This window comes from Sus scrofa, chromosome 7 (assembly GCF_054392235.1).
Source record: "Sus scrofa isolate SSC_HxYL_T2T_F1_AM1 chromosome 7, Sscrofa_HxYL_maternal_Yorkshire_Landrace_v2.0, whole genome shotgun sequence".
Taxonomy (NCBI): domain Eukaryota; kingdom Metazoa; phylum Chordata; class Mammalia; order Artiodactyla; family Suidae; genus Sus; species Sus scrofa.
Window position 1 is genome coordinate 13,146,821 of NC_139389.1, and position 27,071 is coordinate 13,173,891.

Sequence of the window (27,071 nt, forward strand, 5' to 3'; positions counted from 1 at the left end):
TTAGTTACCATCTAACAACTGGACATCAATTTCCTAAGAAATTTTGTGTCCATGTTGGGATATACATTTAATGCTCTAGCAGTTTAAAACTGTTTAGCCTTTATTTCCTGCTTGCACAGGACCAAAAAGTCAGCCAAAGGTGAGATATTAGGGTCTTCTCTGATCTTTCCTGGGAATGTGCACAGTCTTGCAAATGCTTGTGGACTCCTATTTTCTCAAGAATATGGCAGTTTTACAAAACTCCCTAAGGATATCTCATTCTCTGGCTTTTTCTTTTAAGCTATTTAGTCATCATTGGTTACTATGACCTTAGGCAGCTACAATGTTATGCAATTGCCACTGAAAGTTTTTTGACAAGTGCCCCAGGAAAAAGACCATGTGCACAGGGTTCTGTGTGAGGTCAAATAAAGACAAGCTCCTCTATGAGTGGAAATTTTTCAGGAAGCTGTCAGATAGGTCAAATAATGACAATTCTCTGGGAATGGCGCATTTTATGGATGCTCCAACACCCTTTTACTCCCTCCAGTGGCTGCTAGGATCCTGTTTTCATACCCACTGTGACTGAAAGGCTATTGGTTTTCAAGACTCCTAGAAAACCTGGACTTCAAGAAATTAGAGAGACAAAGATGGAAATTTGCTAAGATAAAATGCCACAAAGTTCACTATTCTTACCAAGAGTCACCTGCTTTTCTTTAATAAATATGCCTCAAATTTTTGCTGGTATTTGATTAATTTCCAGAATTCTGAAAACACTGATTTTGACAATTTTTTTAGCTGATGCTCTCATTGCTTTTATGTGAGAACAGATTTTCAAAGGTCCTTATTCCACCAGTCCTGAAGTGTTTTCTCTTCTTTCAATATGTTCTTTTTCTTTCTTTCTTTCTTTTTGGTTGCAGTGCACATGCAGCAGCTTGATATGGGAATCTCAGTTCCTAGCCCAGGGATTGAACCTGGGTCACAGTAGTGAAAGTGCTGAGTCCTAACCACTGGACAACCAGGGAACTCCTTCCGATATAATTTTTATAATTATAGTTGATTTGCCATGTTGTGCCAATTTCTGCTGTACAGCAAAGTGACTTGGTGTTATGCATATATTCTTTTTTAAAACATTATTTTCCATCATAGTCTCTCCCAGGAAACTAGATATAGTTCCCTGTGCTATACAGTAGGACCATGCTGTTTATCCATTCCAAGTGCAAAAGTTTGCATTTACTAACCCCAAACTCCCAGTCATCCCACAGCCTCCCCTCCCCTTTGGCAACCACAGTTCTTTTCTCTATGTCTGTGAATCTGTTTCTGTTTTGTAGATAGGTTCATTTGTGCCATATTTGAGATTCCACATGTAAGTGATATCATATGGTGTTTGTCTTTCTCTTTCTGACTTACTTCACTTAGTATGATAATCTATAGTTGCATCCATGTTGCTGAAAATGGCATTATTTCATTCTTTTTTATGGCTGAGTAGTATATAGGTACCACATATATACTTTGTATATATGTACCACATCTTCTTTATCCATTCATCTGTTGATGGACATTTAGGTTGCTTCCATGTCTTGCTGTAAATAGTGCTACAATGAACACTGGGGTGCATGTACATTTTTAATTATAGTTTTCTCTGGATAGATGCCCAGGAGTGGGATTGCTAGGTCATATGGTAGTTCTATTTTTAGTTTTTCGAGGAACCTCCATATCATTCTCCCACAGCAGTTGTACCAATTTACATTCCCAGCAGCATTATAAGAGGGTTTCCTTTTCTCTACACCCTCTGCAGTATTTATTGTTCATAGACTTATTAATGACGGCCATTCTGACCAGTGTGAGGAGCTACCTGGTTGTAGTTTTGATTTGCACTTCTCTAATAATTATCAATGTTGAATATCTTTTCCTGAGTCCACTGGCCATTGCGTGTCTTCTTTCCCTCCAATATGTTTTTTTTTTTTTTTTTTGTCTTTTGTCTTTTGTCTCTCTTTGTTGTTGTTGTTGTTGTTGCTATTTCTTGGGCCGCTCCCGCAGCATATGGAGGTTCCCAGGCTAGGGGCTGAATCGGAGCTGTAGCCACCGGCCTACACCAGAGCCACAGCAACGCGGGATCCGAGCCGCGTCTGCAACCTACACCACAGCTCACAGCAACGCCGGATCGTTAACCCACTGAGCAAGGGCAGGGACCGAACCCGCAACCTCATGGTTTCTAGTCGGATTCGTTAACCACTGCGCCACGACGGGAACTCCCAATATGTTCTTAAATTAAGTGTTTAGACACTTTGATTCCTCTTGACCAAGAAAAAATAAACCACATTTTTAAAATTATACTTAATTTACAGTGTTTTTTCAATTACTGTTGTACAGCAAAATGGCCCAATCACACACAGTTCCCTGTGTGAACAGTAGGGAACTGTCCCATTGCCTATCCATTCCAAATATAAAATAGATCATTATTTTGAAAGTCCTGTCTACTTTTAATACATGGCAACTTTTTAGAGTTTTATGGTATCACAGGCAACTTCTCCAAATGATATCCTTTTATGTGGGACCCACCCTTGATTTGGGGTAATGCTGAGCAGCTCACTGATTACCAAGTGAGGAAAAAGCAGTCCTTTCTTCCTCCTTTTTACCTGCTTTCTAGTCAAAATTTTATTTCTTCTGAAACCTTTATATTCTACCCTCGTCCTCCTGGTTACAATAGTTTAAGAATGTTTTGCTGAGCTAAAATATAAAACACCACCAGCATAGCCTAATTCATATTAATAAAAGAATGGAATAGAAATCAGGATACTGATGAATATCACACCACAACCACTTTTCAGAAAAGTGCCTGACCCCAGTAAGAGATAAAATAGAGCAGTTCAGAGTTCCCCTTGTGGCTCAGTGGTTAACAAACCCAACAAGTATCCATGAGGATGCAGGTACAATCCCTGGCCTTGTTCAGTGGGTTAGGGATCCAGCATTTCCATGAGCTGTGGTATAGGTTGCATATGTGGCTTGGATCTGGTATTGCTGTGGTTGAGGTACAGGCCGGCAGCTGCAGCTCCAATTCGACCCCTAGCCTGGGAACCTCCATATGCTGTGGGTGCGGCCCTAAAATAGACCAAAATTTAAAAAAAAAAAAAAAGGAAGTTCCTCTTTTTTTTTTTTGGCTGCTCCTGTGGCGTGTGGAAGTGCCTGGGCCAGGGATCCAACCCACACCACAGCAGCGACCCAAGCCACTGCAGTGACACTGCCAGATTCTTAACCCACTGTGCCACAAGAAAACTCCTTACAATTCCTCTTTTTAATTCATACTGTCTATGGATCAATTTGATCTGAGGAGAATTCTGGAAATCCTTAACCAATGCATTTTGGCATTTAGAGAGTTTTGTGATAGAAGTGCCTAGAATGGTTCAGGAAAATGAAGAGGTAGATGTGGGTCTTCTAACATTTTAAAAAAATCTCCAAACTTACCATATTTACCAATCATAAATATTTTATTCTTCCCAAAATTACCAATATGATTGAGATGATGACACCATATATATATATATATATATATAGTCACTAAGAAACATACTTTAAGAAAAGGTAAAGATTTAATGCCCATATATGTAAATAATACAATATTTAGACCTAGACTGATTTATTTTGATACATGGTACTACGATATTTCTTATAAAGTAAAAGGATCCCAAGAAAAGGTTTGTTTGCTTTTTTCATGTAAAACTGCTTATTGGTCTTTTTTTCCTAAGGAAAAAAAACAATGACGATTTTTCACTTAAGAAAAGGAAAAGGTAAGTTGAAATTGGAAGAAAAATAGAATTAGAAAAAAAATCTGTTTTTGAAGCTGTGAGGGAAATATTTTATAAACATTTTTCTAGGATTAGAAAAATAACCAACTGTGCAATTAGTTACGTAAGTTAAATAACTTTTATATCCGTGATTCCTCTCTTGAATTGTTCTTTTAAGTTAAAAGAAATCTGTTTTAATTGTGACAGCCTACCTTGAGATGGAGTCTCGATGCCAGTTGAAAATGACGTTGTTCCATATACAAATAGGGGCCAAGTACTTTCATGCAGTGTAATATAAATAGAAACAGAACAGATAAGCCAAAATAAATTATATTCATAAAATGTTTGGGTTGTTTCACTGTGTTTTTGTGGGTATAATTAGATGAATTGCTTTGTTTTGTAAACAGAAAGAAATAGATATCTTAACCATAATTATGCATATCCACATGCATATTAATTTTTATTTCATTATTTTCACTGTTTATGTGATTTAAACACAGTACACAAGCTTTTTTTTATTTGCACAAGATCCCCTCAGAGTCACTGCCAGAATCTGACAGAACTCCGGATTGTGTTTGACTCTCCAGTATGTTTCTTAGTTAATTTATTGGCACTTATCTCTTTGGCAGAGCCTGATAGGCGTATACAGACAGACTTCAGGCTCACCTTAACTGACACTCCTGCACTCCCATTAACTGGTCACTGTGCTGTCTCTTCCATTCTTTCCTTTGAGCCTCCAAATTTCTGAAGATGCCTCTCACAACAAGGCCATAGACCTGTGGGTAGGCAGGAATATTGCTGGATGAGAAAAGATCAATATTCAGATGTCAGAGAAAACACTTGTAATTATGTTTTCAGGCCCAGAAATTTCACCTAAAAAGAGAAAGCCAAGTCTCTGTAGAGCACTATGATCTTCTGAAAAAAACCACTTCTAGGAACAGATACATTCCCATTCTCATGCCCCTTCTCCATCCAGTGTAGTCACAACATGGGCATGGGCATGGCCTGGCCAAACACCTCCAGTTCCTCTTTCCCATGGTCTTTAAAAAACTCACATATGTATTCCCAAGCAACGGTTGCAAATGCATATATCAATGAGCCTAAATTTTCTGTGCTGAGAGGTTAAGTACTACATTTGCTAAAAACAAATCTGGTATCTTCAAAGAAAAAATTTTGAGACAGTGAAGATGTACACTTTAAGCTTATGGATGTCTGGGTTTTGTTTGTTTGTTTCGCCACACCCAGGGATCAAATCTGAGCCACAGCTGTGAACTACCCACAGCTGCAGCAATGCCAGATCCTTAACTGCTGCGCCACAGCAGGAACTCTACTTGTGGATCTCTTAAAAGATGAATTTGCATTGTAATTGTGTCTCTTTATGTTTTCTTTTAGTTCATTTTTACTGCTTCTGACATTGTCATTAACACAAGTATGTTCTAAGATAAACTTTGAAATATTATAATCAATTTTGTACAACTTGCCTAGAAATTGATGGATAAGGATGCTGATCTGGAAGTTGACTTTGATGGACTAATTTTTTTTTTTTTTTAACTGCCTCTGTATTTCAAAATCTGAGTTCTCTTGTGGTGCAGCTGGTTAAGTGGCTTGAGTCACTGCTGTGGCATGGGTTTGATCCCTGGCCTGAGAACTTCCATATGCCAAGGGGATGGCCAAAACAAACAAACAAACAAAAAAACACCTGATTATCAAAACTGATAATTTCTGGTAGTTTCCCTTGTGGCTTAGCAAGTTAGGTTAGTGTAGGTCAGAGGTCAGATAAGGCTTGGCTGTGATGTTGCTGTGGCTGTGGTGTAGGCTGGAAGCTGCAGCTCCAATTTGAGTCCTAGCTGGAAACTTCCATATACCAAGGGTGTGACCCTAAAAAGACCAAAAAAAAAAAAAAAAAAAAACCAAACTGATCATTTCTTTGTCTTTTGCTTAAGGCAAAAGTTTAGTGTGAAGAAGATGTTTATTCACAATCTGATAGATTATCTGTATAAATATGTACCTTATAAACACTCATTTCTACATAACAAGCCTCAAGACATGTTTGTTTGATGAATTTTTTAAAAAAAGAGGAGTTCCCGTGGTGGCACAGTGGTTAACGAATCCGACTAGGAACCATGAGGTTGTGGGTTCGGTCCCTGCCCTTGCTCAGTGGGTTAACGATCCGGCGTTGCCGTGAGCTGTGGTGTAGGTAGCAGACGTGGCTCGGATCCTTCATTGCTGTGGCTCTGGCGTAGGCTGGTGGCTACGGCTCTGATTAGACCCCTAGCCTGGGAACCTCCATATGCTGCGAGAGCAGCCCAAGAAATGGCAAAGTCAAATATAAATAAATAAATAAATAAAATTAAAAATTAAAAAAAATACATTAATGGAGTTTTCTGGTGGACTAGTGGTTAAGAATCTGGCGTTGTCACTGCTGTGGGTCAGGTTATTGCTGTGGTGTGGGTTCCATCTTTGACCCAGGAATTTTGCATGCTGCGGGCACAGCCAAAAAAAGAGAAAAAAAAAGTTCAAAAAAAGAAATACATTCATATATTTAGAGTAAAGGAGTTTTCATCAAAAATATCCATACAATTGATTTCAAGGAATTCTGGTTCAGACCCATGATTCGCCAGCTGGTATCGGTCTATTATGTGAGATACCAGCCAAAAATGGATGGCAAGTGTTCCACCAAAGCCCCACTCAAAGGTGGCCTTGAAAGACAGTGATAGAGCAAAATTGTCCACTTGGGTACAGTTTAGGCAGAGTCCCAGTTCATCCACGTTAATGTGGGAAAAGAAGTGGATCAAGTTTAGAATCTATATAGGGAGGTGGCCGCAAATTATTGGCCCATCTGATCAGGGACCTGGAAGAAGAAATGTTGGAAGATTGAGGACCAGAAGTCTTGAGAGGAAGAGGCATGCGGATCTCTATAAGGCCGTGGGTACCAAGTGTGAAGACCTCTGTAGCGTATATTAATGCCCATCAGAGTGTAAGGTCACAGGGGAATCTGCTGAGTTGATGAAAATGTTTTACGTTTTGACCTGGGCAGTGGCTACACAGGTATATACACATGTACATTTAGATTTGTGCAATCAAGTATATCTAAGTTATATCTAAAATTTAACAGTTTTTTTCCAAAGGTAAAATAGGATTTATTTGAATCCCGTTTGAATTTTTTTGCTAGATGCATGACCTTCTGGAAACAATTTCTAGGCCTTGGCTTTCTCAACTCCAAGTGAGAGATTGGACTGGATGATCTTAATTACATGGAATTAAAGGTTTTTTTTTTTTTAATTGAAAGAAAAAAAAACTATTAAAAAAAAAAAAAAAGACAGTTCTCAAAAACAAATGGTCCATAGACATATGGGAAAAAACTAAGCAACAAGAAAACCTTTTTACCCCAGAAAATACACATATGTTCACAATTAAATGCTAATATTTAGTGTAGTTTTTACAATTACTATTGCTTCCAAAGCATTCACCCTATTATTTCTTCTTCCCAAAAGAACCCAGAATCTTACAACTGTAGGGTTTGGTAGGGTTCCTTAGTTCTGGGCCATCACAAGTCTGAGAAAATCAATGTCGTCTCACCTCTGTGCCTTAGGGAAGTATCCCACCATGGGCAAACAGAATGGAACCTAGGCCTAAGAAAAACAAGTCACATTCCTTGGCTTCTAAGGTTGGCTCAAAGCTTGCAACCTAAGATGATACAATCAAAAGGAAGATCAGACTTTGGTTTGATAATTGGGCAAAAAGAAGTTTTCTTTTTCCCTGCCTGTGAACAAGGAGGCTCATGGCTTGGGAACCTCTGGCAGCCAACTTGCTACCTTGAGGGATCTGGCTAAAGAACAAAGCCAACCAACAGAAGAGGACAAAGGCAGGAGGGTCTCAGCAAACGCTGTCATAGTCTTGGTGACAGCATGACCGCTGGGGTCAGACCACACCTGAAGCCTGCCTTGCCTCTGGACTTTTCAATGATAGGAGACCAAAAAAGTCATTTTTCTTACTTGAGCCAGCACGAGTTAGGATTTTTCTCAGTTGCAAACAAAATAATTCTATCTTATACAGCAATATCAGTGAGGATTCTGGGCAACTGACATTAACATGCTCCCGGTAGAAGCAAAATCTGTACTCTCTTTGGCAGGGCAATTTAGCAATGTGTCAAAAGATTTACATATGGGCATACCCTTCAACTTCATATGTAAACTTGTAAGAATTTATTTATTCATTCAACAAATATTTAAGCATTATTCTCAGAGTCAAGGGGTGCCAAACATTATTCTGGGAGTCCAGGGGTTCAGCTGTGAACAAAACAAAATCCCTTATGGAACCAGCCTTAGGAAATAATCAAGGATCCATAAAAAGACTTATCGACAAAGACATTGTCATTAAGTTCATAGCTTTTTTTTTTTTTTTTGTCTTTTTGCTATTTCTTTGGGTCACTCCCGCGGCATATGGAGGTTCCCAGGCTAGGGGTCCAATCGGAGCTGTGGCCACTGGCCTGCGCCAGAGCCACAGCAATGCGGGATCTGAGCCGCGTCTGCAACCTACACCACAGCTCACGGCAACGCCGGATCGTTAACCCACTGAGCAAGGGCAGGGACCGAACCTGAAACCTCATGGTTCCTAGTCAGATTTGTTAACCACTGCGCCATGGGAACTCCAAGTTCATAGCTCTTTATACTAGAGAAAAATTGGAAACAATAAAAATGCCCAACAAAAGGGGATTGCTTAAATAAATTTGGAGCCACTGACATGATAAAATGCTATTTAGGCATTTAAAATGAACTGTAGAAATTAATGATAAGAAAAAATGTTCACCATATACTATTAGGTGAAAAAGTTGATAGTAACACAAAATGTAGAGGATAACTTATGTTTGTACACTTATAACTGCACATTTATGTACAAAAAATACCTGATATTAGACACTCTAAAATATTACATTATTCTGAGTAGAACTGTGGGTGATTTTGATTTCACTCTTTGTATATCTTTATGCTTTTTCATCATTGTCTGTCATAAATACGTCTTGGCTCTGTTAGAAGATGAAGTATCACTCTTACAAAATAACCTCAAGTAGTTTACATTAAAAAGTCAATAAATAATGCAAACTGGTATTTCGAATGGATAAGCAATGAGGTCCTACTGCACAGCACAGGGAACTACGTCCAATCTCTTGGGGCAGAACGTGATAGAAGATAGTATGAGACGGGAGTTCCTGTGGTGGTGCAGCAGAAATGAATCCAACCAGTATCCATGAAGCTGCGAGTTCGATCCTGGCCTCGCTCAGTCGGTTGGGGATCTGGCATTACTGTGAGCTATGGTGTAGGTTGCAGATGCAGCTCGGATCCCACATTGCTGTGGCTGTGGCTGTGGCTGTGGCCAGCAGCCTTAGCTCCGTTTAGACCCCTAGCCTGGGAACTCCCATATGCCACAAGTACAGCCCTAAAAGGCCAAAAAAAAAAAAAAAAAAGGATAGTATGAGAAAAAGAATGTATATCTCTATATATGTATGTATGACTGGGTCACTTTACTGTACAGAAGAAATTGGCACAATATTATAAGTTAACTACACTTCAATTTTTAAAAAGTAAGTAAATAACACTTGAGTGCCGACATCAGGCTATCTCATAAATCCCAGCTGACTGGCTCAACATCTGTAGATCAAGAGTCAGATTAGCATCTTCCATTCTAGGGTGCATATGGTCAAGACGGACTGTCAAAGGTGTTTCTAACCACATTTGTACTTTTCAATAAAGGAAAGCAAACGAGGTCTTGGAGCTGGTTAATGATGGCTTGGACTGGGCCCTAGTCTCCTGTCTTGGGATCCAGGGCTATTTTCACTGCACTGTGTCCTGGGCCTCCCAGCAACATCATCAGAATGAATCTGTCATCCAGAAAAAGTCATTCAATACCATTTGGAGAGATCATCTTCTCCTTAAAATAACTTGGCAACTCCAAGGCTCACTGTTTAAAGACTTAAAACCAAAGTACACCCTGAATTTAAAGTGTGAAGAAACACAGTGGATTTAAACTGTTTGAATTCTCTTCCTTCCCTTTTAGACTTATGTAATAGAATTTAAAGTGTGTGGACACTTAAAGCCACTTCTACACAGGCAGCATGAAACTGTCGGATGGGTGAGGTGGCAATGAACTTTTTTTGTCCCCCTCACTTTCATTTTCGCCCTTCCCTCATCCTCTAATGTGACACTATTTTGCTGTCTATTTTCTGGACGCTGGATGATAAAAGAGGCATTATGACTTTCATGATTGAATAACAGTTACAAATTTCCATTTCATTTTACTTACCAGCTTAGATGTGGGTTAATGCAGCATGAACAGAATTCTCCCAGAGGTGGATCTGAGCTGAACTGACTAGGTTTCTGACTGCCAACTCTTCTGCACACTAAAATAGCAGCATAACCTATTACACACATTTGTTATCTGTTACTAAGAGAAAATTACCAACCCACCCAGAAAAACAGAAATACATCTGATCATGGGACTTCTGCAAAGGGCAGAAAACCTGTTGGGTTTACATCAGAATGCTCACAGACTCTCAAAAGAAGGTAAACATCTCCAAACAACCAAAACAAAAGACGTCATGGAAGCTACATTTTTGTTTTCCAAATTAAAAAAAAAAAAAAAGTGCCTGGCTGAAATATTTTGCAAATGGTTAGTTCTAAGAATGTATTTTCTCTCATCAAGCTTGCAAGTAGATAAGATACTTGCTTTACAATAGCAGGTCTCTCCAATAAATATTTCTTCAGTATTCATGTGTGTGGTACCCAGTGGAAGACATCATTGACCTGCAGGAGATCAAGCAACATCTTAAGAGACCAGCCCTTCCTGGAGGAGAGTAACTGCCCAGAGCAATACCATCTCTGGAGGAGGCACCTCCTTAACCTGGAGTAGTACTTCCCTCCCTTGGGAAATATTACTCTCTTTACTCAACATTCTTTATTAGCCCAGAGTTGATCTCCATGATTAAGTTAAGAGGAAGAGGGGGAAAAAAAAAAAAAAAACAGATAAATGAACATGAAACTTGGAATTTTGGTTTTAGCCTTTCAGATCAGATAAAGATCTTCAACAAAGTGGACAATAATGTACTGTAAGTAATGAAATAATATTGATCTTGCCATGGAGTAGGAATCGAGGATTCAGGGCCATCCATATGTAGTCATTTGGATATGACAAGCTTGGAACCTATTTATAACTTTTAAAGGATTTTATGGCTCTTCCTTTCTAGAGAAACACACATCATATCGCTGTGAATATACAAGCGTTCTTCTCTGCCAAAAGCAGCTGAGAAAGCAAAAGGATTACCCAAGTATTGTTTCTCAAACCTGAATTTGTAATGGGTAATTATGCAAAAATATTTGGTACTTAATAATCTTGAAACTTTGAATTCGCAAAGATGTTATGTCCCCAAGGCTACATGGTCTGATGGCTCAGGTTCATAAACCCACTAAGAATGAATCTGGCTATTGTAACTGTACCTACTTAAGAGCAAATGTCAAACAAACCCAGCTCCAGCAATGTCCCGCCCTAACCCAGCACCTGCCTGTGGGGGGCGCTCAGTGGTTTGTCAAGCTGAACAGAGTATGACTTCAGCTTCTAGTTGAATTGGTTTGGAAAATAAGGAAACTTCATTCCTCTTAACCTTTGTTTTCAATGGGTCACGTAACACCAGATTAAAGTAATGCTTTAATTATCCCTGGAATTCAAAATTCGGGAGATCCAAGCATCATTTCATACAAAATGAAGGACGTTTCAAACAAAGTTATCAAATTTATTGTTGGAAGGACTGCGGAGGACGGCCACAGTAGCTTCTCTGAGACCATGGCAGGGAAGCATCTTTTTTCCAGAAGCCAGGTTCTACCACCCAGGTATCCCAACCTAGGATCAGAATTTCCTTGTAGATTTCACCACTTTACCTCCTGAACATGGGAGCTGCTGGCTACACTTCCAGACACCCACCTCCCTGATATTATCACAGTCTCTCTGGGGTGGGCTCCCCATCCAGGTAGGAAGAGAAGCGAGACCGCCTAAATCACTGTTCTCAGTAAGTAGCTTCCTCTCACAATAGAGGTTTTGCCTGAGCCTCATCTAAGTACAGTAATTCTTAAGTGACACTGCACGGTGGATGTTGAATATTTAGAAAAACACGCCTCCTCTGTTTCATGGCCTGCTTTGTTTTTCGAATTTTTAAAAATCATCTTTCATGGTACCAGTACAAAGAGTTCCTTTTCAACCTGTATTTTAACTCGGCAATGAGGAGAGGGTGTTGTTTACAATTTCACTTTCTGGCTGTCAAGCCTGTAAAATCTTTTTCTTCAATTGGATTTTTAAAAGATTTTTCAAGAAACTTTTGATTTCTTAGTCCTCCATAACTCCCACTGGGGGTTCACACTTAAAGAAATGGATGACCTCAAAAGGCCAGCCTCATGTAAAGTCAGCAAGATGAAAAACAGAATCCAACATATTGCACAAGAATATTTGCATTCCCATTAGCTTTTGCAAATGCAATATATCACATCCTCTTGGGCTGACTGCAAATGTGCCCTGGAGAGAGGAACAAAAGTATGTGCCTCTCTAATAGGTTAACACTGAACTGCTTTAAACTGAATAAATGTTGCTGCCCAGGGGCAGTTACTGTGTGGACTTCAGTGGACACTTCTGGTGGAAATGACTTAAAAGCAAACTGAGTGCCAACAGTGGAGGGTGAAACATTCTGCTCCCATTAAACATCTTCAGCCAAACCTCAAATATGACCATGAGTTTACAGCCTAATGGAATGAACTCTTGATTTAAAAAAAAAAAAAAAAAAAAAAAAAAACTGATCCGAAAAAATAAATATACATGGTCTTTATTTTCTACAAATGCCTAAAGGTTTGCTGGTAGAAACCAGGGCTTATGTAACAAGTCTATTTCAAAAATTATACTTTTACAACTACATCTTGATAAAAACAGTTGGGGTCAAGTCACTAATCATTCCTGTAATTTAAATAGTAGGAAATAGGTTAATTCTTTGCTTAGGGGGGGGAAAGGTGGATTTATGATGTGAAATCTGCATCAATCTTTCCGAATAGTTAGGGAGGACACAAATTTGGTGACTGTGAGATGAAGTGCTAATTTATGGTCCTTTGAAATATTAGGCTGTGCCTGATAGACAGGTGTCTACGGTAACTTAGCCTGGCTGAGCCGTGAGCAAAGAAAGCTGATGGTTCTCCCCAGTACACCCGAGGGCCAGACCATTTTCTCCCTCCTGGCTGTGCCTCTCTGGTTTTGTCCTCACCACTAGCTCTGTGGGGTCAAGGAAGGTTGGGGGCCCCCCTTTTCACTCTCCAGACGCGAGAGTATCCAACTCCGGTGTCCTTGGCGGAGCTCGTGGGCGCCTCGCGCCCCGGAGGGAACTGGCCTCCCAGCGAACCGCTCCAGGCCTCGGGGCCCCCAGCTCTTCAGTCCAGGTCGTCAGCCGTGTCACCGAGGCCGAGCGCAAAGAGCTCGCGTGGCCGTTTTGGAAAGAGACGTGGCTCCCTATTCGGGCGTAGTCCCCGTGTCCCAGGTCCCGGCTGGGGCCGCGCTGAGTCCCTAGGACTTTGACCGGTTAGGGCCGGCGACGCCGAGAGCCAGGCCGCCTCCAGCCATCCCCAGCCCTACCCCAGCGCCGGCTGCAGAGCCGGAGTCTGGCCGCCCAGCGCCACGCCGCGCGGCTAGAGAAGCAGCTGTTCCCAACAGCTGGGGGGCGGCGGCGCCGGGCGCCCCAGGTGCGGCCGCGGCCAATCGCAGGAGTCCGGCCCGCCCCCTCCCCAGCCAGGCGCCGACCCCCGGCCCGCGGGGGAAGGGAGCAGAGAGGTGGAGAGCTGTCCTCGCCACTTGTCTTCCAGCTTCCGCGGCGGGAGGGACAGAACCCGAGCCGAAGCCGCGCGGAGTCCCCTACCCCCGGCGCCGCCGCCGCCGCCGCCGCCGCCGCGCCCCCAGCTCAACCACCTCCGTGCCAGGACGCTCTCCCAGCCGACCCTACCCACGCCCCGCGCGAGACACCTACCTAATTTCTAGGAAAGAAAATATCTACCTCTAAACGCACCCCAGTTCTCGGCTTGAGGACCACCCTCCCTTTTCATTTTTGGCCTCCCCGCCGGGTGAGTGAAAACCGTTTGCACATCCTAAGGAACCGCAGCCTAACCCAGACGATCGGGAGAATTTGTACTGTGACCGGCAGGGGGGGCGGGAGGAGAGAGCGAAGTCAAGTCTCCCGGGCTACTGGCGACCTCGGCAGCTGCGCGCCCCGCGCCCTCGGCCGCCCCCGGCCGCTCGTCCCCGCCGCGCCGCCGTCCTCGCCCCCGGGCTCGCCCTTGGTCCCCGGAGGCCGCGAAAGGGTGCGGGAGACGCGGAGCCGGAGGAGGAGGCGCAGCCGCTGCCCAAGCCGCAGCCGCAGCCGCAGCCGGAGCCCGAGCCGCGGGGCCGGCGCGAAGATGCACACGACCCAGAAGGACACGACGTACACCAAGATCTTCGTCGGGGGGCTGCCCTACCACACCACCGACGCCAGCCTGCGCAAGTACTTCGAGGTCTTCGGCGAGATCGAGGAGGCGGTGGTCATCACCGACCGGCAGACCGGCAAGTCCCGGGGCTATGGATTTGTAAGTTGCGCGGATGCGGGGCCGGGGGGTGGGGGTGGGGGAGTGGAGAGGGCGACAAAAAGCCTGGCGGGGAAATCGAGGACCGCGGAGGCGGGAAAGGGCAGAGTGGCGCTTGGCCCGAGGGGGTCGGAGTTTGGAGTGGGGGGCTCGGAGTGACTGTGCGAGGATCCCCGCGGGCGCGCGCGCTGTTGCCCCTTCGCTCCCGGCTGAACTGAAAGTTTGCGCGCGGCGGAGCTGGGGGAGGGAGGGCCGGCGCCTGCCTTCGGGGGCTCGGAGGGGATGGAGAGCACTGCGAAGTCGAGGGACAGGCGGAGCAGGGGTGGAAGGAGAGAACTGTAACCACCGCTGGGTTTGGGGTTGCGGGGGATTGGGAGCCACAGCCCCTAGGAGTTGCACTCGGGTTGGAGGCCGGTCTGGAAGCGCGCTGTTGCTTTGTCAAGAGGCGTGGGTCCTCCTGGTGCTCCGGCTGGGGCAGAGAGCGGACACCTCAGGAGGTCTGGGCCTCCTCTTCTGCCACCTCCCTCCTCCCTTTTTTTGTAAATTGCAAAGATGCGTTCTTTTAAAAGATCAGCTTCTGGCTCTTTGCCGAAGTGAAAGAGAGCCTAGTAAGCTTCCCGGAGATTTCCGCGTGTAAATTCAGCCACCGAGGAGCGGGGAGCCCCAGCGTAGGACAATAGCTATTGTCGTTGGGGAGTGTTTGCGGGGATGGGAACAACGGGCGGGCGGAGGTGCGGCTAGTCTTTCTTTAAAGCAAACTGTGCCTCTCAGGCCGCGGAGGGACCTGGGGAATGGTCGGGGGCGGGGGTGGGGGGGATGTGGAGGTGTTCTAAGACGGAGTTCAGGCTTCCGAATCTCTGCTAGGCCTTACTAGCACCTTTAGGACTTGGGGGGGGGGGCTCCTCTGTTTTCTCTTTTTGTTTCGGATGGAGGATCAAGTAATAAGTTGCTGCCCCCCACCCCACGCTCCCCCCCCAAAAAAAAAGAGAAAGGAAAAGTTTAAGAACCCCCTCGGTTTTATTAACATGAATGACTTCTCCAGTACGATTCTTGGTTTCTTCGGGGGTTGATTTAGAGCTTTGTGTGTCTGTCTGTGTGTGTATGTTGCTAAGGTCACCATGGCTGACCGCGCTGCTGCCGAAAGAGCCTGCAAGGATCCCAACCCCATCATTGACGGCAGGAAGGCCAATGTGAATCTGGCGTACTTGGGAGCAAAACCAAGGATCATGCAACCAGGTGAGAAACGCGTCCCTCACACTACCCGTCCCCCCTCCCCCACGGGAGGACCCCCCCCCCGCCCCGCCCTCCGCCCTCTTCTGAACGGAATGAATGCCTGATGGAAAGACAGTGGTTCCCTGAGAATCTGTAGATGGGTTCAGTAAAGTTGAACCGGGGGCTGGTTATTCAAGGCATTATAGATAAGAGTTGTAAGCACTGCTTTCCAGACTTGAAATGCCCCTGTGGGCAAAAAATACATCTTGGGGGTGGGGACAGTCTGTACGCACCCAGACTCGACTGAGCTTAATTCATCTGTTTCCTATACACAATCATAGTCCATTCTCCGTTTTCTGGTTTTTAGCCACTTGTAGATCATTCACTTGTGGATTATATGGGCCCAAACTGTCAACTCCAGCTGATTCTACTTCCCTACTTAGTGTTGTCTCTGCTTTTACCACCAGTTGCCCTGTGTTCAGAGCAGGCAGTTGGTTCAGCCTTCAAGTTGAATTGACCCAAGAGGAGGATGGGTGGCAGTGGTGTCTGGATGGTAAATGTTCAAAATAAAACCACAATTCTGTTAGTAATGAAAGACAAGAAAGAGATTTCATGTACTCCAGGACCCTTATGCTACAGATGAAGAAACTGATACATAGAGATGAGAAATGGTTTTGTCCAAAGTCACATGGGTGTTAGTCACCAAAGGGGAGAGAATTTTGTCTATGTGAAAATATGACCTCTTGAATTATTTCCTACCCTGGCCTTTGCATTAGCACAAATAGTTGTGAGTTGACCATGGAACAAATGTAATCTTTTTTTTCCGGCACACAACTTTAAGTCAGGCTCTTCATTCTTAAGTCTTTCCATCTGAAATTTGGGGACGAGGTGGACACTTCCATCCAAACAGATTTACTGGGAAGGAAACTAGCTTGTCAAGAAAGGAAGTGTGTGTGAAAATATCCATGAGGATTAAAAAACATGTGTTTGTCTAGTATGGTGAGTGTGTGTGTGTGTGTGTGTGTGTGTGTGTGTGTGTTCGCTACATAGAAAAGAAAGAAGAGTTTGTTTCTGTGGATTTCTAATACCATAATCTTCCAAAACATTGTTTAAAGCATTCCACCATGTGCCAAATTAAAAAGGCTTTTTAAAAAGATCATGATTCAGAATTTGTGGGAAGATTTGTGCCATCTAACTTCATTGTTAAGTCCTGTTCTTGGTTTCATTCCACAAGAACTTTCCCCAGCTCTGATTTTCTAAGGTTTTATTCTGTGTCTGCCAACTCAACTTTGCAGATCATGTTTAGTTTCCACCTGCAGTCTATTAAAATTTGTACGTACTTTGACAATCGCAGTAGTAAAATGACTCTTTAAAAATATATTTATAATGTCTTCTCTAATGTATTAAAAGAATGACTACCTTTTCTAAGTGAAAGGTGTGATTGCATTTTATATGTAGGAGTAATAAATGCCTAACCATGCACCAATAGAGAATATGGTATGTTTTATTATCAGGTTTTGCCTTTGGTGTTCAACAGCTTCATCCAGCCCTTATACAAAGACCTTTTGGGTAAGTCAATTAATGGGACCCTCCTGAGTTTCGATATGGCTACAGTTTGGTAACCTGCCTTTTTGTTACATCCCGACAAGACCATCATGTCACAGAATGTTCCCGGTTATACATATTTATATATGTCTGTGTATTTTGAATGCTGATAATATAAATATTTTTAGATGAGTCAAGTTATCTGACCCAGTATGCAGCCTCCAAACCAGACACATTTTGAGCTTATGATTAACAAAACAAAACAAAAATACCAGGTATGACTTGTGTACAAGACAATTGTGTCCCAACACCATTACTACTGTTCAACTTGACTCAATTGTATTTGTCTCTTTCTAACCTGACAGGGCTCGTATACAGTTAAGCTAACTGATCAGAAGGATACGATGATAAGAGGTGGAATAGTTCTGTTTGGAATTAAACTCTGTAACCAGTAGACTCAGACACACAAGCTCAGATGGTGATTAACGATGCATGGATGTTGGTGTTGTTGTTTTATTTTTCACAATAGTCAATAGACCTCCGTGTGCTTTATTTCATTTATTACAGTCATGAAGTGGTGTTGATAGCTAAACTGTGTGCTTTTTGACTTAATTGAAAAGAGCTGTAGTGAAAGTGTTTTCTTTTCCTCGGGGAAGGGGCTCTTTGTGTTTTTGGTTTTGGTGGTGGTGTTGACGGGTGTTGACTTTTGACTTTGCCATGGGAAGCAAAGGGCCTTTTTTTTTTTTTTTTCCTTGCTTTTAAGCTGTAGCCTGTGACTTCCATTTAACCATATTTTTGTAGTGAGTGCTAAATGGTGTGATTTCCCTCTGTAAGAATACAGATTCAACGCTTGCATGTCCTAAGTTTCTGTTTTATTGGGGAGTTTTTCTGAGAATGGGGTTCTTTCTTTGGCAATGTGTATCCACTTTTAGGCCTTCTAATTGAAAGGTTCAACAACTTTCATCAGATAATCACTAACATTAGCCAGTTTGAGGAGAGTAGCCCAAACTTTCACCTTTCAGATTCAACTCAGGTGACTAGCGTGCACCTATTTGTGCTTTCTGGATTCTGTGGCTACCAGCTTTTCTACTCCAAGTTCCCCCATTTCCCTCCCATTTAGACATGATATGGGTGGAAGATCCCTAACCACCCTGATTTATTCTGAACACCTAGGGGGTGCTTTGGCTGTACTCTACCTGATCAACACGGCTGTAACTCTAATGCCAGAGATTTACGCTCTCTTTTAAAGTATTCTACCTGTTTAGAAGTGTTTTGTCCTCAGCAATAGTTTCTTCTCTAGCTCAGCACCTAAACATCTACACACGTAACCTGGAAGGTTGCCTTCTGTCTACAAAGATAGGTATCTACCTTATGTGTCTCTAAGAAAAGATCCAAAAAAGTAATGATAATTTGACTTGGAAGAGTCACGTTATACTTTCTAGGAATGTCTTCTTTATAACCCTCCCTTTAACATACCAATATCTCACTCTTATGCCGACCCTTCCTTTTTTTTTTTTTCACTGTGGGAGAGTCTGTTCAGTATGATTGAAAAAAGCCATTATAGGCTCATAACGATTTATCAATGCCCCACTGAGACCATGCTGGACACTGATGACAAAGAGTGGGCTGATGGGTCCAGCTACCTCTGTGGGTCCCCCTCTCACGGGTGTTCACTGTGTTAAGGGCGCTGTTGGAGAGGAGGACCTACATCCTAAGAAGTGATGGGGAACTTGGGATCTCACATGAATAGCCTTGAAACAGTTGTTATACAACTAAATCCATCAATTGCTATTAGCATGTGTTTATTTTTCTCTGTGCTGGCAGGTGGTACAAAATAAGATTGCACTTAAGTCTGGGAAGCTAAACTAACACAAACCAATCAGGAACAATTAATTACTGAATTACTTGGCATTGTTTTCAGTACAAAAGGAGTTCAGAACAGCAAGAGAATAGGTGATTTGGAGGAGTTGGTCAAGGCTCTATGAGGATTGGAGCTAGACTTGGACCAATGGGTAGGTGCTGGACAGATAAAAGGACGAAGAGACATGTCTCATGGGTATAGGACGAGGGGAGTATAAGCAAAGGCTCAGAGGCAAAGGACTCAGTGCCTGGAGAAAGCAGATTTTTTTATGGAGGGTCTTGAGAGCTGAACATAGAAATTTGACTGTGTCCAAACAGATCCTTACAGGTCCTTGAGAAAGAAAGTAGCCCAAGGGAAATAAGAACAACCAGAGTAAGATGTGTCATTGGGGAAATTTTAAATCAAGCTTGTTTTGATAGTAACCTTTGGCTTTTCATCCTGTCTCATATTAGCTGTCTTTATGAAGGATGGTGATTACTACTGTTTGCATAAATTGTTTGGACATGAGATGCCTATTAGACATAGACTGCATTCCAGATAGACCAAGGAAGCCTTCTCTTTCTTTTTAAAGGGGTTCTTAATTCCTGAAGTCTGTACCTAACAAATCACACCTTGTCATCCTAAATGCCATTTGAGTGCCACGTGTTCTTATTCTGGCTGGCAAAGAAGCTTGAGAATTTTTAATCTTACCTGACTTGTTTGAACTTCTAGGAACTGAACTATTTTTTTTTAAATATGGTCTTTCAGTGGCCCCCAGATTATGCTGGGCCTTTAAAGAGAAAACCTTGGCCTCAAGGAATTGCTGATGTGATACAGTGGGCAGATGTGTACAGAAATTTGTGGACTTGCTAAGGAATGGCTTATAAGTATTTCATATTTGAATGAAGCATTTTTCTTATTGAAACCTTGCAGAGGAGAGACTGGATCTGTGAGAAGACAATTCCAGGCTAGTTTAGATCAGGTGGAAATACATTTAGTTACCCAGCACTCCTCTAAGTGCTAAGTTTTACGCTAGTTGTGCTAACACATGATAGGTATTATACTGTCTGCTAAGTGGGGCAGGAGGGACAGTAAAACATTAACTGAACACCTGCTACCTGCCTAGTACTGATAAAGGATTTACATAAATTTAATTATCACCGTAATTATTTGATGAAGGGACTGTTACTGTCCTTTCCATGGGTGAAAAGGCTGATATGCAGAAGAAAGTTAATTAATTTTCCACGTGGGCTATTCAGGCAAAGAGTCTGGTTCTAGGTTCAGAATCACGCTCTGCCTGACCTCAAAAAGCATCCTCTTTCCTTTGTGTCAAGCTGTAGCCAAAAAGACACAATTCCACTCTCTCTTGTAATCTAGTAAGAAAAGTGAGACGCATCCAGAAGGGCTGTCCATATGGCTTCAGATAAGGCAGAGAGACATCAGGTTGGTGGGATCCAGGAAGTCTTCATGAAGGAGGAAAAAGCTGACCTAGATTTTAAAGCATGAGGGAGGCGAGGAAGCTCTTGCAATGAGTATATTCCTCACTGTAGACTCTTCACCTGGATATTTTTAGTTTAATGCACAGCAATTCAGGGTTGGAAATATGTTAGGTTCAGGTCACTCATGAGAAATATGTGAGACGAAAAGGTGAAGAAAATTCCTGGAGGCTTTACACATAGTGAGTGGTAGAGCTAGAATGATGGGATTAGAATTTCAACAGGTAGAGATGGAGTGACGGGCACCCCTGGCAGAGGGGTGAGCCAAGGTGAGGCTCTAGGAGTGTGCGGGGTATCCAGAAGACACTGAGGAGCCCAGCGGACTTGGGTTCAAGGAAAGGGGAGAAGAGATACTGCAAAAGGTATGTTGGAACCAGAAGTATAAAAGGCCTGGCATGCCAACGTTTGAGCAGTTTGGAGTTGCTGGTGGTTCAGTGGGTTAAGGATTTGGCGTTGTCACTGCTGTGGCTCTGGTTATCCGCTGTGGCATGGGTTCGATCCCTGGCCCAGGAACTTCCGCATGCTGTGGGCGCAGCAAAAAAAAAAAAAAATAATAATAATAATAATAATAATAAATTTACACTTGGTTTGATACGATTTTAGGGACCTAGATTACTTTGAACAAAGGACTGAGATGAAGCCTGGGTCAGCAGTTTATGTGAGAAGCTGGAAGAGGGAACCCATTAGGATGTCAGAAGTCTCAAAAAGGAGTCCTGTTGTGGCTCAGTGGGCTACAAACCCGACTAGTATCCGTGAGGATTTGGATTTGATCCCTGGCCTCGCTCAGTGGGTTAAGGACCCAGCATTGCCGTAGCTGTGGTGTCGGCCGGCGGGCAGCTGCAGGTCCGATTCAACCCCTAGCCTGGAAATCCATATGCCACATGTGCGGCCCTAAAAAGCAAACAAAGGAAAAAAAAAAAAAAGTCACAGAAAGATGTCAGAGGGACCTGAAGCGATGGGACGAAAAGGAGAACGCGGTCCATTTTCTTTGAAAATCGCCCAGAGCGTCTGCTTTGCTCTTGTGCTTTTGTTACTGCTACGCATGTACCTTCTGTGATTTACCGAGGAAAAGAAGGTTGGTAGATCTCCAGTAGAAGGGAGGTTCCCGAATGGCCTTGTGGGTTCCTTGGACTATTAAAAGAACTCAAACAGGAATTGCTTCAGAAGTGCCGCCTCGCCCTTTAGTCCATTTCTGCCTCCCTTCCTGCACTGAGATATTTTCGTCTCTCCATGGTCTTCTGAGCTCTCCTTTCCCTAAGCCTTCAAACAACTCTAGGGTTTCGTTTGCCTTCCAGATGGCCTCCTACCCCTTGCCAGACTCCGTGGAGGTTTCTGATATTCCCAGGAACCGTATACTCTCACTGGTTGGCCTTCGCAAAGGCAAACTCTTCCTGTGGAATCAATGCAGAGATAAGAGTCCTGTAAGAGGCCCTATCTGTCCCGGAAAGCCATCTTCTCACACACGCAATTTTATCCTGCCTTGTTGTAGGCTAAACTGACTGTGCGTTACCACCTCTCTTCAGAGATACCAGCCTAGCAACCATTATGTTGTCTTTGCAACTTCAGGAGCACAGGGGTTAATGTTGCGCTATCAGTGAGGTTCACACTGGCTGGCCTTTGCAGCTGATAGATGTTTTACTTTGGCCTTATAAAGACATTTTACCCACTGGAAACCCTTGTCGCATGACAGGATCAAAAATAGCCCGGCTGCAGCCCTTGCTGTCCATCACCACATGCAAACTGGCAGGAGCGGAGGCTCTCTTAGCCGTGTCTGCACGTCATGGACAGGGCCGGCCTCCAGGGCCAGTGTTTCATAAAGCCACACCTGTCGTTGTGAGCGAGCCAGTCACCTGACCTGCAGGGAAGTTCTGAGTTGTGTGCATGACCAGGCATCTGGTTTCTGACAAGCAACTGAGAACATCTCTAAGTGTCCTCAGAAACACTTGATGACGTTGTTTCTCCTGGCACTGGGAAAGATCTACAAGTCTAGTAAAAATGGAGTGTATTTTTATCATCAGGGTCAAGGTTCACCACCCGCTGTGATAAATTCATCTTTTCCATGGATGTCCGTTTCATGGGTGCTTTCAGTAAAACTCTGAAAAGGCAAAGCAAAATTTATGTTCACGAAATCTGAACGTGGAGTTCTCTGTTCGGAGTTCTTTAAAATTTGAAGATTGGTACTTGTGCTTGTATTTCTTATAAGTTGCCTTTGGCAACAACCAGATGGCATTATAGTGTGATATTTTTAGAAATCCAGGGGGTTTTGATGGAGATTATTCTAAAGAAGGATGAAAATAAATCAGATACTCATGGTAGTGTTTTAACTGGGCAGTTATGAATCGCAAGAGAACTGAGATGCATGGTTTTTTTCCAAATGCCTCTTGCGATTTATTTTTTTTTTAACAAAATTAACCTTTACGTAAGGTCGTTGGAGTGTGTCTTGTATGTAACCTCTGAATATGTAATTGTAAAAGGAACTTGGTTTTGTTTCACTTTCTAGAACTTTTGCAGGATAATACATAATAGAATTGATTTGTATAAAATCTCTACCCGTAGGGAAGATTTAAAACAGCTATGCTAATAAATCTGTTTCTGTTGAGTTAGAGGATAAGAGGTAGTTGATGCGCCACAAGAAATGTTTCCTTACGCTTATTATTATGTAACCTTTTAAAGTTGATATTAATTTTAGAAATATTTAGTTCTGTTCCCCTGTCGCTACCTTTTCCCTCAACCTCATCATTTCCCCAAAACCCCTTCTGTCTGTCTTGCATAGAGATAAACAAGCTGGCTGACCTTCGGTTGCCTGATAGTCCAACAGGTTTGATTGACCCTTGTGTCCTTATGAATTTAATGGAGAAAAAAGAAAGAAAGAAAGACAAAAAGCGTGCTGCACATCTCTTTGGGAATCACTGCCATGAATGTTAATAGCATTTCTGTAGCTTCCCACAACAGCCTCTTGTGATAAGAGTGAGCTCTGCACTACAGTTCGTTTGAGAAGTGTGATTCTGCTGTGTTTACCACACTTGTGAACTTTTAAACTCCTTTTTTTTATTTTGTCGCCTGCTTCTTTTTTTTATTATCATTTTTAATAAGGGTGACTGAGGTTGCAGAGAGATTAATGTGTGCTGAGTCTGCATAGCAATTTCCAGTAGGGTTGCCATGATAACAAACATACAGATTTTGTCGAAATGTATCGTAGTTTCCCGAAACCGGCCATCACCCTTAATGGAAGTGCATGATCACGGACTCCCTTTTGAGTCCTATCTTCCCGGCGAAGAATTTCTCTATTGGCCGAATCGTCTGTTGTTGTATGAACTCCCTGCAAAATTGTTCGCAAGTCTTAAACAATTAAGTATGTATTAACTCTCTTCTGGGAGAGGCCCTCTCGAGCCTTGATTCCTCTTTGCCAACTTGGGCTCCGTGCGCTTTTACCGGTTCCAAAACGATGCCAAATAAAAATTCTAGCAGGGAGGGTGTCGTCTTTTTGCTTTGAGCTTTTCCTGCTTCCAAAATGATGCTCAATAAAAATTCTAGCAGGGAGGGTAGCCTCCTTCCGGGGCACTCCACGATTTGGGCTCCGGCCAGAGTAGTTTCGCCGATCACTGGCAAGTCGATATTGTGGCAACCCTATGCTCATAATAACCACTAAATTTTGGGTTTGTCTGATCTCGGAACAAGCCACGCTCCAGACAGGAGGCACCTCCTGCCTGACTCTGTTTTCCATTTCTCAACAGGATACCTGCCCACTATGTCTATCCGCAGGCTTTTGTGCAGCCTGGAGTGGTCATCCCCCACGTCCAGCCGGCCGCCGCTGCCGCCTCCACCACGCCGTACATTGATTACACGGGAGCTGCGTACGCCCAGTACTCAGCGGCCGCCGCGGCCGCCGCCGCCGCCGCCGCCTACGACCAGTACCCGTACGCAGCCTCCCCGGCCGCCGCGGGCTACGTCACGGCCGGGGGCTACGGCTACGCGGTGCAGCAGCCAATCACCGCCGCCGCACCTGGGACCGCGGCCGCCGCCGCCGCCGCCGCGGCCGCCGCCGCCGCCTTCGGCCAGTACCAGCCTCAGCAGCTGCAGACCGACCGCATGCAGTAGGCGGCCCTCCCTCCGATCCACGTCGAGTTCGTTCCTCTTTCCCTCCCGAAGTCCCCCCGTTTTCAGTAGCGAATAAGAGCGTTAACCTGGACTTAACCGCTTAAGAAAAAAAAAAAAAAAAAAAAGCTATGCTATTGTGAAGCAGAATTATGATTATTTTTTTTATACTCCAGTAGTCTTCTAGATGTGCAAGAATTGAGAATGAAGGGGAGTGGGCGCAGGTTTGGAAATCAATCCCAAAGAGCCTGAAGTCAATCAAAGGCCGCGATGGAATGGTGGCAGGAGGAGCAATGGAACTTCACTTTTATAATGGGATTTTTACTTTTGCTCTTTTTATAGTATCAGGGAAGCAAACTGCCTTTTACCAGTTAGACGATGCTATTTGAATCTAGTTGAACCAGGGAATACAGAGTGAGCAATATGTAGCTTGAATTACATTTAAAAGCAGATTTTTTTAAAAAAAACAAAACAAAACGGTGAAAGCACTGATTGTCATGTTTAGCAGTCACTATGGCCTAGAGAACTTTTTCAAGTAGGAAGGTAATGTTCTTACTCTCTCAAAAATGGGCATCGAACAATCAATGTAGGAGCGTGGCAGTGGGTAAAATGATGGACAGGCACCAAAGCTATTTTCTCATCCACCCAGTGGACGAGTGGGACTGTGAAACAAGTGATGTGGAATGAATGGGTGCAACAGCTGTACAGACAATCAATAACACACACAGTTCTGGAAAGAACACATCACTTGTGCTTGTTTGATGAGCTTGTCACATTCTAATCCCTCTCCCCATCCTGTTTCAATTTTGGGAAACTTGTATCTGCTGGTGTCAGCAATTCTGATTCTGAAATAGGATCAGGCTTTTACTACAACAGCCTTCTCTTTCTATTTATTGTGTCGACTCGTGGCTTATGATTAAAGGCAGGCAAAGTTTGCAGGCTCTAAACCCTTAAGAACTGTCTTAAGGATGTTTATTTTTTTCCCCTTTTTAAATAATTTTACACTTTTTAGTATCTATTTCAGAGTCATATTTAAAACTATTTATTAGTGAATACAGTACATGAGACAACAAGGTTACTGAGATTACAATTCTTCAGTGGTTAATGATAATGTGGTTTATACTGTGCCTTAATAGTAATGCTATTTAAGATATTTATTTTTAAGTTTTACTATGCTGCACTCTAAAGAAAGGAACTTTAGATGTGACACTGTAAAATTATGTATTCATCTCATGGCGTAAATTATTTAGTAGGTCTAGATGTAGCATATTAAATATTAACCTATTCAACTAAAGATGTTGACTTGGATTTATTTAAATTCATATGTGCACTGTATAAGAGAGTACTCTTAACATTAACACATTTTAGTTTAGGTTTTTTCTTTTTTTTTTTTTTTAAACAGGCTCTATTGCTAGTTTCATGCTTCCTTCTCTGATTTTTTGCCTGTGTAGCCCTCATTATTGGTACTTCATTAGTTTAACACTCTTCTTATGTAGTTTATGGAGTTTTTAAATGCTGCTTTACATTTTTCTTCTGAAACTGCAATACTTGCAATTTTTATTCTTAAACTAAATTGAATACTATTTTACACTGTATTGGATTTTTATACTTGAACAATTTCATACAAGGGAAGACAGGTTAGCATTTTTATGGACTTTCTCCATTATCACTGGATTTACTTTAAGTATTCCCATATTAGACAGTGTTATGTAATGTAGACAGGACTCTCCTGGGCAAATTATTTATTCATTGTGTCTATTGCTTTATAACATTTCAGATCTTCTAATCTATTCACTTGTATTAAATATAATTTTTAAAAACTTCTGTGGCATTGATTGTTTCTAATTTTGTTGTGAAGGTGGAGTGATTTCTCCCTTTAATTAGAGTTAATGGCCGGGATTTACAGGTAACATTTTCAGTGAGCAGAAATTTTCCCAGATGCCCTGTTGTTTTGTTGGTTTGTTTGATTTGGGGGGGACAGTGCCTGGGAGGGGGGTTGTTTGTTTGTTTGTTTTGTCTTTTTCGAGCCACACGTGGCATGTGGAGGGAGGTTCACCAGGCTAGGGGTTGAATCAGAGCTGTAGCAGCCAGCCTATGCCACAACCACAGCAACGCCAGATCGGAGCTGCATCTGGGACCTACACCACAGCTCACGGCAATGCCGGATCCCTAACCCCCTGAGTGAGGCCAGGGATCAAACCTGCATCCTCACGGATACTAGTCAGATTTGTTTCCCCTGAGCCACAACGGGAACTCCTCAAGTGCCCCATTTTGATACCTTTTAAATGGTTTCCTTAACTCAGTTTCTGCCTTATATTTAGCAAATGATATAGGTCCTTCCCCAGTTGTGAACCCTAAGGGACTATTGATGGCACTGATAACCGGTGACCTGAAGATGGCTTGAATGGAGTGGGCAGTAGAAGGGAAGAGGCGGTTCAAAGCTGGAGCAGCACAGTGATGCTGAGGTCAGGTGAATGAGGTTTGGTGC

The 27,071-nt window shown here is 43.0% G+C and overlaps 1 protein-coding gene across 5 annotated transcripts; it reads left to right on the forward strand.

Moving 5' to 3' along the window:
* The first annotated feature begins 13,629 nt into the window (after positions 1 to 13,629).
* Positions 13,630 to 26,403, forward strand: RBM24 (RNA binding motif protein 24). 5 transcript variants are annotated; one of them, XR_014809652.1, is made up of 5 exons: positions 13,630 to 14,398; positions 15,508 to 15,631; positions 17,122 to 17,176; positions 17,518 to 17,630; positions 24,223 to 26,403. XR_014809652.1 is itself a non-coding variant. In XM_084967483.1 (5 exons), exons 1-4 carry the CDS (start codon positions 14,231 to 14,233, stop codon positions 23,278 to 23,280), a joined length of 366 nt encoding a protein of 121 aa, XP_084823609.1. In that variant the 5' UTR covers positions 13,630 to 14,230; the 3' UTR covers positions 23,281 to 23,306; positions 24,223 to 24,349. The 5 variants fall into 5 exon arrangements, 4 of the variants coding, with proteins under 4 accessions (XP_084823609.1, XP_001925482.1, XP_084823607.1 ...); XM_084967483.1 differs by lacking the exon at positions 17,518 to 17,630 and adding an exon at positions 23,262 to 23,306 and having other exon boundaries at positions 24,223 to 24,349; XM_001925447.7 differs by lacking the exon at positions 17,518 to 17,630.
* The last annotated feature ends 668 nt before the right edge of the window (positions 26,404 to 27,071 follow it).